Source organism: Carcharodon carcharias, chromosome 5, assembly GCF_017639515.1.
Source record: "Carcharodon carcharias isolate sCarCar2 chromosome 5, sCarCar2.pri, whole genome shotgun sequence".
In the NCBI taxonomy this organism is placed as follows: Eukaryota; Metazoa; Chordata; class Chondrichthyes; order Lamniformes; family Lamnidae; genus Carcharodon; species Carcharodon carcharias.
The window spans coordinates 88,178,025-88,190,149 of NC_054471.1; the positions used below are offsets into that span (position 1 = coordinate 88,178,025).

The 12,125-nt window shown below is 42.7% G+C and overlaps 1 protein-coding gene across 1 annotated transcript in view; it reads right to left on the reverse strand.

The window, feature by feature from the left end:
• The window catches only part of rims1b (regulating synaptic membrane exocytosis 1b), a 688,681-nt gene that overhangs the window by 117,949 nt on the left and 558,607 nt on the right, over nt 1-12,125 (reverse strand). The window contains exon 9 of the mRNA XM_041187360.1: nt 677-776. Coding sequence (XP_041043294.1) covers nt 677-776 — 100 coding nt within the window. The remainder of the gene's footprint in view (nt 1-676; nt 777-12,125) is intronic.

Genomic DNA, 12,125 nt, shown 5'->3' on the forward strand with positions numbered 1-12,125 from the left:
AAGATGGGAATGAGAAGAATTTGTTTCTCTCAGAGGTCATTATTCTATGGAGTTCTCTTTCCCAGAAAGCAGTGGAGGGTGGATCAATGAATTCATTCAAGGCTGAATTACATAGATTTTTGATAGGCAAGGGAGTCGAGGGCTATGGGGGACAGACAGGAAAGTGTAGTTGAGACCACAACCAGGTCAGCCATGATTTTATTGAATGGTGGAGCAGGCTTGAAAGGCAAAATAGCTTACTCCTAAGTCCTATGTCCCTATCTTCCTCTTTATAACAGTGATCACACTTAAAATTGGCTGTAAAGCACTTTTGCAAGTCCTGAGGTTGTGAAAATCTTTCTTTCCTTTCTCCAAATGATAATCCTCAATCTCAACTACTTTGTATCCTCTGACAACAAGAAACAGATCAGAAGGGAGGATTTCCTCTGGATACCGTAACAATGTACATTCTTGAAAACACATTCAGGGTTTTGCAACAGCACAAACAGGAAATCTTTTCAAGTTTCCTTTATTTATAGAATTGACCAGTACGTGCTCTACACAACCAAAAACTTCCAAGCCCTGAGATTAGTGTATGTGTTCACTGGAGGTCAAGAAATAATACAGAATGTCACAGCATAGAATAATTAATTTTACAGTGCTTATCTTGAATGTAGATTGCAGAACGTTTACTTACCAGCTCTCAAATGGCCAACAACATCAGCTAAACTGCCTTTTTTTACTTTGGTGATGAAGGCCCCGAGTCGTCCTGTTTCTGTTATCTTTCCACCAACCACCTGGATGACAAGAATGTCACATTAACTCGCAGCTAGAAACTGATCACTGTTTCAATGTGATTAAAGGGAAACACCATTCATTCACAGTACTTAATCTCAATAATCACATTTACTGTGTACAGTAAGGAGCTATTTGGTGTTGCACTGCAAACAATACCAGTCATATTTTGGCACTACCACATGATATAGCTGAATGTGAAAGGATCTCCCTATAGTTTATTTTATTAGTGCACAATCTAGTGAGATACTGAGACATCCAAACCAGTGGAACTCCAGGTTTGATTTCCAATCTGTGTTTTGCTGATTGGCTACACTAAGTTGTCTTGATATCAATTTTGTTTTCATCCCATTGTGTTTGGTAAGCTAGCACCTGTGGAGATTGTAACATTCAGGGCACAGGATATTCCAATACATGTTACATTTGATCCTGCCTAGTAACAAGGGTGGGACCCTCTTGGAGTGCTTGCCTTGCAGTTCAAGGGTCAGTGAAGAGCAGTTCAAGGTTCAGTCAGTTTTTAGTCAGAATCAGGAGCAGGAGAAGAAGTTCGATGCAGCTAAAGTGCTGCTGTTAGCTCTGAGGAGTTGTGTTGGCAGGCTGCAGGTAGTGAGGGCTCAGGAGAAGCCCTGAAGAGCTGAAAAGACAGAAGATCTGGGGCTTCGTGCTGCAGGCTGTTGGGGCAAACCCTTTGGAGCAGTGGCATTCTGCTTGGCACGGCTGAAGAACTGAAGTTTTGTCCACGAGGCAGCATCGGGAACTTGGCTCTGCTAAGGAAAAACTGATCAGTTTAGAGAACTAACTTTCACGCGCGAAAGATGAGTTTGCTCGTGTAAAGCGAGAACTGCTGAGAACACAAGCATTGGTCACAGGGAGTAGAACACTAGAATGAGGACTTAAAATGTCTAAATGATAAACTTGTAGAGGCAAATTCAACAAAGACAAATCTTCACTTAAAACTTGAAACTTAGAACTTCAAGTATCAGAAGTCTCTATTAAGAATAGTGAAAAATGCTTTGAATAGGAAAAGGAATTGCTGATGAATCAGAACAGATTGTTCTGATTCACAAGCTGAATGATTAATGAGCAGAACACCGCAGCCCACCATATGGAGCTCCAGATCCTCTGCCTTTACAGCTCTCCAGGGCTTCTCCTGAGCCCTCACTACCTGGAACCTGCCAACACAACTCCTCAGAGCTAACAGCAGATGAATGCAGAATTAAAAACCAAGACTGATGAAGTGCTGAAACTTGGTCATGGAAAGAGCAATGAGATTTTTGAACTCTAAGGCAATCTGGAGAACAGGATGGGATGTGCGAAATGGAAGAGCAGATCAAGATTTTAAAAGTAGATAAGGAAAATTTTAAGAAACATTGAGGATCTAAGGAGTAAATTGGAAGAGTCTAAGGAGCAGTCAGCGACCGTGGAAGAAGGACTCTGAAATGAAGTGAATGTCCATGTTAAGTTGTTAAGCTTGTATAAAGGTTCTATAGATGAATCTGAAACAAAGGCAACTGAACTCACTAGAGCAGCTGCTGAGCTGAATGAAAAGACAATAAGGAATGAAAAGATAATGTGGTTGAAAAGATAATAAACTTGGACAAATTGGAAAATAAGCAAAAAAATACATACTTGGATGCAAATTGTGAAAGAAGTGCAGATGAAGATTCATTTTTTCATGTGTTAGCAAGAAGAACATAGGACTTTGGAGCAAGAGTAGGCCATTTGGCTGTTCAAGCCTGCTCCAACATTCAATCAGATCATGACTGATCTGGTCGTGGTCTCAACTCCACTTCCCGTCTGCCCCCCATAACCTTTGACTTCCTTGCCTATCAAAAATCTATCGAACCCAGCCTTGAATAAATTCAATGACCCAGCCCCCATTGCTCTCTGGAGAACAGGATTCCACAAACTAACAATTCTTTGAGAGAATAAATTTCTCCTCAGCTCTGTCTTTAATGGGAGACCTCTCATTTTTAAGTTGTGTCCACGGTTCTAGTTTTCCCAGAAGTGGAAACATCCTCCCAGTATCCACCCTCAGGATCCCCTCAGCATCCTATATGTTTCAATAAGATTACCAATGGGTATAGACCCAACCTGATCAACCTTTCTTCATAAGATAAGTCCTCGTTGCAGGAATGAGCCAAGTGAAGCTTCTCTGAATTGTTATTCATATTCTCTGACAACAAATATGTGTAGAAGGCTATAGCACATCTCTCAGATAAACTAAAAAATGACTTGAGTCAAGGGAGAAAAACTCCCTCGGTGCCAGTTTATTCTTCCAGTGTTGATCAAAACAATTAAATGAAAAAATCTTTTATGAAGAAATGAGTGAGGAAGATCATTCTGAAGCTGGTTATCAATCAGACATATATGGTCTCTGTAGCAAACTGAAAGACCCATTGAAGGCATGTTTCCGTCAACAGAGAAGAGTGAGAAAAACTCCATGTTCTTATGTATTAAAGTTGAGCAACCTATGCAAAAGACATTGGTATCGTACAAAATGACTAATATGCATCCATATTTGAAGAGTGGAAGACCACCAGAGTATTGGTTTGCAGTTACACCAGCAAGGTTGAAAACCCATGTCACAAAATAGAAATTCAAGCTGGTCAAGGTGCTTCTAAAGAAAACCTTAATGTGCCTTCATACCTTTTGGCGGACCATGAAAAAACTATGGGAAAAGCCCACTTAATTACTGATGTTCTGTCCAGAGTTTAAAGAAAGGGTGTATGAGTAAAGAAAGGTTCTGAGTTATGATAATACTATAATGTTTGAAAAAAACAAAAAAACTGCGGATGCTGGAAATCCAAAACAAAAACAGAATTACCTGGAAAAACTCAGCAGGTCTGGCAGCATCGGCGGAGAAGAAAAGAGTTGACGTTTCGAGTCCTCATGACCCTTCGACAGAACTTGAGTTCGAGTCCAGGAAAGAGCTGAAATATAAGCTGGTTTAAGGTGTGTGTGTGGGGGGCGGAGAGATAGAGAGACAGAGAGGTGGAGGGGGTTGGTGTGGTTGTAGCGACAAACAAGCAGTGATAGAAGCAGATCATCAAAAGATGTCAACAACAATAGTACAATAGAACACATAGGTGTTAAAGTTAAAGTTGGTGATATTATCTAAACGAATGTGCTAATTAAGAATGGATGGTAGGGCACTCAAGGTATAGCTCTAGTGGGTTTTTTTTTATATAATGGAAATAGGTGGGAAAAGGAAAATCTTTATAATTTATTGGGAAAAAAAAAAGAAGGGGGAAACAGAAAGGGGGTGGGGATGGGGGAGGGGACTCACGACCTAAAGTTGTTGAATTCAATATTCAGTCCGGAAGGCTGTAAAGTCCCTAGTCGGAAGATGAGGTGTTGTTCCTCCAGTTTGCGTTGGGCTTCACTGGAACAATGCAGCAAGCCAAGGACAGACATGTGGGCAAGAGAGCAGGGTGGAGTGTTAAAATGGCAAGCGACAGGGAGGTTTGGGTCATTCTTGCGGACAGACCGCAGGTGTTCTGCAAAGCGGTCGCCCAGTTTACGTTTGGTCTCTCCAATGTAGAGGAGACCACATTGGGAGCAACGAATGCAGTAGACTAAGTTGGGGGAAATGCAAGTGAAATGCTGCTTCACTTGAAAGGAGTGTTTGGGTCCTTGGACGGTGAGGAGAGAGGAAGTGAAGGGGCAGGTGTTGCATCTTTTGCGTGGGCAAGGGGTTGTGCCATAGGAGGGGGTTGAGGAGTAGGGGGTGATGGAGGAGTGGACCAGGAGTGACCGGGACACCCTGGTCCACTCCTCCATCACCCCCTACTCCTCAACCCCCTCCTATGGCACAACCCCTTGCCCACGCAAAAGATGCAACACCTGCCCCTTCACTTCCTCTCTCCTCACCGTCCAAGGACCCAAACACTCCTTTCAAGTGAAGCAGCATTTCACTTGCATTTCCCCCAACTTAGTCTACTGCATTCGTTGCTCCCAATGTGGTCTCCTCTACATTGGAGAGACCAAACGTAAACTGGGCGACCGCTTTGCAGAACACCTGCGGTCTGTCCGCAAGAATGACCCAAACCTCCCTGTCGCTTGCCATTTTAACACTCCACCCTGCTCTCTTGCCCACATGTCTGTCCTTGGCTTGCTGCATTGTTCCAGTGAAGCCCAACGCAAACTGGAGGAACAACACCTCATCTTCCGACTAGGGACTTTACAGCCTTCCGGACTGAATATTGAATTCAACAACTTTAGGTCGTGAGTCCCCTCCCCCATCCCCACCCCCTTTCTGTTTCCCCCTTCTTTTTTTTTTCCCAATAAATTATAAAGATTTTCCTTTTCCCACCTATTTCCATTATATAAAAAAAAAAACCCACTAGAGCTATACCGTGAGTGCCCTACCATCCATTCTTAATTAGCACATTCGTTTAGATAATATCACCAACTTTAACTTTAACACCTATGTGTTCTATTGTACTATTGTTGTTGACATCTTTTGATGATCTGCTTCTATCACTGCTTGTTTGTCGCTACAACCACACCAACCCCCTCCACCTCTCTGTCTCTCTATCTCTCCGCCCCCCACACACACACCTTAAACCAGCTTATATTTCAGCTCTTTCCTGGACTCGAACTCAAGTTCTGTCGAAGGGTCATGAGGACTCGAAACGTCAACTCTTTTCTTCTCCGCCGATGCTGCCAGACCTGCTGAGTTTTTCCAGGTAATTCTGTTTTTGTTTTCTATAATGTTTGAATCCTGCTAACCCTGTTTATCACATGTACTTGATTTTGTTTAGGTTAAGCCTGTATAACTTTGTTATTGTGAGATGTGTAAATTGTGAAAATTGAAAAGGTTACCTATATATTATGTAATAAGCTATTTGTCAAAAGGTTTATGATGATAAGAACTTGGATGTTCAAAGCCACTGTAAAGAAACCTTCACTATGGTGAAGCTTTCTTCCTCCCAAGACAAAAATTGTCAAGAAATCATTGTAATTTTGTCCCTGAGTGCTTTGTAAGCTAACATCTGTAGAGTCTGTAACATTCAAGGCAAAGGATGTTTCAATACTCCCTATGTTTGATCCTACCTAGCAACAAGGGTAGGACCCTCTTGGAGTGTTTTGATAAGTTACCCAGATCAGTTCAAGACTCAGTGAAGAGCAGTTCAAGGGTCAGTCAGGTTTTAGTCAGAGAGGGTCAGGAGCAGGAGAAGAATCTCCATGCAGCTAAAGTGCTACTGTTATCTTTGAGGAGCTGGGCTGGCAGGCTTCTGGCAGTGAGGGCTTAGGAGAAGCCCTGGAGAGCTGAAAAGGCAGCAAAATGTTGATGACTCTGTGTTGAGGCAAAGATAATCCTTCGGAACAGTGGTGTTCTGCTTGGCATGGCTGAAGAGCTGCAGTTTGTCCATGGTGCTGGAGTGCAGACTCGGGGAGCCAAGGAAATGTAGCCTCGGGACGCATGATTGAATCCCTGAGAGGTGAGCAGTCATTGAGACAGTCCGAGTCAGAGCAACTCTTGGAGAGAATTCCAAGGACAAATCTTCGAAAGGGAAGAGTGAAGACTTGCAATTTCTCATAAGGGAGGCAGAGTTTTTAAGAAGATTGGGTGATTCACAGTGAACACTGATGTCTGGGTGGTTTGCTGAGAAATCTGAGAGATCTGCCTTGGTTGCATCTGCCATTTATGAGTTGGGTTTGACCACAGTTTGCGTGTTATTGTATATTCACCTCATGTTAATTCTGAATGTTAGAGTATAAGATAGATATTGACTTAGATGAGGGGAGCGAAGACATGATAGCTAAATTTGTCGATGACACAAAGATAGGTAGGAAAGTATGTTGTGAAGAGGACATGAGGTGGTTGCAGGTGGATATAGATAGGTTGAGTGAGTGGGCAAAGATCTGGCAAATGGACTTTAATGTGGGAAAATGTGAAGTTGTTCACTTTGGCAGGAAGAACAAAAAAAAAGAGTATTACTTAAATGGAGTACGGCTGCATAATTCTGAAGTGCCGCGGGATCTAGGTGTTCTAGTACATAAGTCAGAAAAAGTTAATATAGAACTACAGCAAGTAATTAAAAAGGCTAATGGATGCTATGCTTCCACTGGAGTTTAGAAGAGTGAGGTGTGATTTGATTGATGTTTACAAGACTCTGAACAGCCTTGACAAGGTTGACGTCGAAAGGATGTTTCCTCTTGTGGGTGAGCCCAGAACTAGGGGGGCACTGTTTTAAAGTTAGGGGCCCTTTTAGGACAGAGATGAGGAGAAATTTTGCCTCTCAGAGGGCTGTGTGACTTTGAAATTCTCTGCCTCAGAAGGTGGTGGAGGCAGGGTCATTGAATATATTTAAGGCAAAAGTAGATAGATTCTTGTTAGGCAAGGGAATCAAAGGTTATCGGGGTTAGATGGGAATGTGCAGCTCAAATCACAAAATCAGCCATGATCTTATTGAATGGCAGAGCAGGCCTACTATTGTTCCTATTTCTTATATTCTTATTGTAAATTGTTTTACTTTTCTGACCTTGTGTTGTAAAGCTTATTTTGTTTGTTCAAGAACCATGGAATCGTGTGGCTTTATTTTCTCGGCAAATACTCAAACTTTGTCTACTTCTAGCCAGATCATAACATAAATCTGAGGGTCTGGTTCTGGTTCATAACAATCCAATAATTCAAATTAGTGCCTGAGTTACCAGGAGTAAGCTGTGTATGAAACTGCAAAACCTACAAAATTGAACCGTAGTTAAGACATGGTCCATTGCTCATTTATCGCATCTATACCACATCGTTTGCAATTTGTTAATAAGTTGAAACAAAACGTGTGTCTCGAGTAACCTCAACTAATGACAGGGCACAAGTCATTTCAATCACATTGTGCTGAGAAACATTCAGTCAACAGCACATTCCTTAGATTCAACAAGTAACCTGCGGCATGCAAGTTGATGGAACCCAGTAAATACTTTGCACAGACTTGAGTATAAATTTATCATGAACAATGTTCATCTTCCCTTTTGTCTGCACAGGAAGCACTGTGTTTGGCTGCAATAGAAAGCTTAGAAAGCTTCAATTGGACATTGGTGACTGAGGGAGTTTAAGGGTTAAGTTCTATCTAAAGTCTAATCTTTCTTTAATTTAGCAATTAACTAAAAGTTGCTGTTAGGGTTGGAGGAAGGTGAGTTTTAGACTGGAAAGGAGAAGCCAACGAGACCGGTATAAAAGGGCGCAAAAAACAGAGGCCAAGACCGGAGAGGCATACCCTCAGGACCTTCAGGCGGTGGAGTTCAAAGTAATGTCACGATTCAAAAAATGACGTGACACGGGGAGGCAGCTGATTGATAATAGGGTCAGGTGAGTACTTCTACTACTTTTTTTACTCATTAAACTGCTGCAGTCTATTAGCTTAAACAAAATGTGAGGACTTTGGACCGTAGTGGGAGTGTTTGGAATTGAATAAGACCCCTAGCATAGTTAGTATTCTTTAAAGGGAGTAATTAATAAGCTTAATCTAAAGGGAAGTCATGACAGCAGTGCTCGCACCCGTGATATGCTCCTCCTGCGCTATGTGGGAAGTCACGGACACTTCCAGCGTCACTGGCTGCCATGTGTGCAGGAAGTGTGTCCAGCTGCAGCTACTGGATAACCGCATTTCGGAGCTGGAGCCACGGGTGGGGTCATTGTGGAGCATCCGTGATGCTGAGATTGTTCAGTGAGGTGGTCACACTACAGGTAAAGACAGAACAGGCAGAAAGAGGATGGGTGACCACCAGGCAGGGTAGAGGAAGGCAGGGAGTGCAGGAGTCCCTTGTGGCCATCCCCCTTTGTCACAGGTATACTGTTTTGGATACTGCTGGGGGAGTCGACTTCTCGGGGGAAAGCAGCAGGAGCCAAGTCCATGGAACCATGGGTGGCCCTGCTGCACAAGAGGGGAGGAAGAAGAGTCGCAGGGCTATAGTGATAGGGGATTCAATAGTAAGGGGAACAGGCAGGTGTTTCTGCGGCCACAAAAGAGACTCCTGGATAGTTTGTTGCCTCCCTGGTGCCAGGGTCAAGGATGTCTCAGAGAGGCTGCAGGGCATTGTGAAAGGGGAGGGTGAACAGCCAGTGGTCGTGGTACATATTGTTACCAACAACATAGGTTAAAAAAAGGGATGAGGTCCTACAAGCTGAATGTAGGGAGTTAGGACATAAATTAAAAAGTAGGATCTCAAAGGTAGTAATCTCAGGATTACTACCAGTGCTACGTGTTGGGGAGAGTAGAAATAACAGAATAGATCGGATGAATCCTTGGCTGAAGAGATGGTGTAGTGGTGAGGGATTCAACGGGGACATTGGGAGCGGTTCTGAAGAAGGTGGGACCAGAACAAACACGACGGGTTGCATCTGCGCAGGATTGGGACCAATGTCTTCGGGGTTGGGGGGGCGCGGGGGGGCAGGGGTGTGTGTGTGTGTGTGTTGGTGTTTGGTAGTGTTGTTGGGGAGGGTTTAAACTAGAATGACAGGGGGATGGGAACCTGAGCAGGGAGACAGAGGAGGGGGAAACAAGGATAGAAATGGAAGTAAGAAGCAAAAGTGGAAAAGTTGAAAGAACAAGGGCGATAAACAAATGGGGTCATAGTGCAAAAATAGTTAAGATTATTAACAAGGTTAAATAGACAAGTCTAAAGGCATTGCATCTTATTGTGCGGCACATTCGCAATAAGGTAGATGAATTAACAGCACAAATAGATATAAACGGTTATGATATAGTTGCAATTACAGAGACATGGCTGCAGGGTTACCAAGGATGGGAACTGAACATCCAGGAGTATTCAATATTCAGTAAAGACAGACAAATAGGGAAAGGAGGTTGGGTAGCATTGTTAGTAAAGGAGGAAATCAATGCAATAGTGAGGAAGGATATTGGCTCGGAAAATCATGATATGGAATCTGTTTGGGTGGAGATAAGAAACACCAAGGGAGGAATTTTCTCCCCGTCAGGGGTCCTATGGGACCAGGCGCAGGTGGGCGCGCAGCTGATTGCCATCCGCACTGCTATTTTTCGTGAGCACTCCCTGTGTGGGCAGGGGAAGAAGGGAGGGTCGGGGCCTGCGCTTTTTCATGCATATGCGCGAAAGAGCGCAGAAATCTCGCTGAGGCATGGAGCTGCCTCAGGGACATTAGTTTTGATTTAGAAAAATTTAAATAAAGAAAAAAATATATTTTTAAGACATGCCCCTCATGTGACAGTGTCATGAGCTGGGGCATGTCAATGAATTTTAATAAAAGGTTTTATTCAATTTATAAACACTTCATGAAACCTCATTCCGCCTGTGGATGAGATTTCATGATAAATGCAAAGGTCGCCTGGGCTCTTCGCCTGCCTGCCAACCTTAAGGTGGGACGGGAACCTTCATTAAGTATTTTAATTAATATTCAAATGGCCTTAATAGGCCTTTGACAGTTTGGCAGGTGTGCAGGCAACTCCAGTGTGCATCCGCCGAACTGAAAATCAGAATGACATGCAGTGCCATCGGGACGCATGCCCAATGTCACCCTGCGTCATTTTACATGTCAGTGAGCAGGACCCGCCCCCACACGCCGACCTGAAGATTCTGGCCCAAGGGACAGAAAGCATTGGTGGGGGTTGTCTATTGGTCCTCAAACAGTAATGGAGATGTAATGGAAGGCATTAAACAGGAAATTAGAGATGCATGCAATAAGGGTACAACTGTAACCATGGGTGACTTTAATCTACATATAGATTGAACAAACCAAACTAGCAATAATACTGTGGAGGAGGATTTAATGGTATGTGTATGTGATTTTTTTTAGACCAATACATTGAGGAACCAACTAGACAGCAGGCTATCTTAGACTGGGTATTGTGCAATGAGAAAGGATTAATTAACAACTCTGTTAATTCCTGAGGGATGAGACCATAAAATGATAGAATTGTCCATTAAGATGGAGATTGAAGAAGTTGAATCTGAAACTAGGGTCCTGAATCAAAATAAAGGGAACAATGAGGGTATGAGGTGCGAGTTGGCAATGATGGATTGGGGAACCTTACTAAAAGGGTTGATGGTGGATAGGCAATGGCTAATATTTAAGGAACGTATGCAGGAATTCCAACAATTATTCATTCCTGTTTGGCGTAAAAATTCAAATAGGAAAGGTAGTTCAACTATGGATTACAAAATAAATGAGGGATAGTATAAGATCCAAAGAGGAGACATATAAATTGCCAGAAAAAGCAGCAAGCCTGAGGATTGGGAGCAGTTAAGGATTCAGCCAAAGTGAAAAAAAAAGATTGATCGAGAGGGGGAAAATGGAGTATGAGAGTAAACTTGCAGGGAACATAAACACTGACTGTAAAAGCTTCTATAAATATGTGAAGAGAAAAAGATTGGCAAAAACAAATGTAGATCCCTTACAGTCAGAAGCAGAGGGAATTTTAATGGGGAACAATGAAATGGCAGAAGAATTGAACACATATTTTGGTTCTGTCTTCACAGTAGAGGACACAAATAATTTCCCAGAAATGTTAGGGAACAAAGGGTCTAGTGAGAAAGAGGAATTGAAGAAAACTGGTATTAGTAAAAAGAATGGTGCTAGAGAAATTAATGGAGTTAAAAGCTGAAAAATCCCCAGGGCCTGATAATCTACATCCCAGAGTACTAAAGAAAGTAGCCCTGGAAATATTGGATGCATTGGTGGTCATCTTCCATAATTCTATAGACTCCGGAGCAGTTCCTACTATTTGGAGGGTGGCAAATGTAACCCCACTATTTAAAAAAGGAGGGAGAGAAAACACAGAGAATTACAGACCAGTCAGCCTAACATCAGCAGTGGGGAAAATGCTAGAGTCTATTATAAAAGACGTGCTAACAGAACACTTGGAAAGCATTAATGGGATTAGACAAAGTCAGCATGGGTTTAGGAAAGGGAAATCATGCTTAACTAATCTGCTGGAGTTTTTTGAGGATGGAATTAATAGAATAGATAAGGGAGAACCAGTAGATATGGTGTATTTGGATTTCAAGAAGGCTTTTGATAAAGTCCCACAAAAGAGGCTAGTGGGCAAAATTGAAGCACATGGAATAGGGAGTAACATGCTGGCATGGACTGAAAATTGGTTGACAGTCCAGAAATAGAGAGTGGAAATAAATGGATCTTTTTCCAGATGGCAGGTGGTGACTAGTGGTGCACCGTAGGGATCAGTCCTTGGGCCCCAGCTTTTCACAATATATATAAATAACTTGAATGAGGAAACCAAATGCAATATTTCCAAGTTTGCTGACAACACAAAACTGGGCAGGTTGTGAATTTTGAGGAGGATGCAAGGAGGCTTCAGGACGATTTAGACAAGTTGTGTGCGTGGGCAAACACATGGCAGATGCAGTAT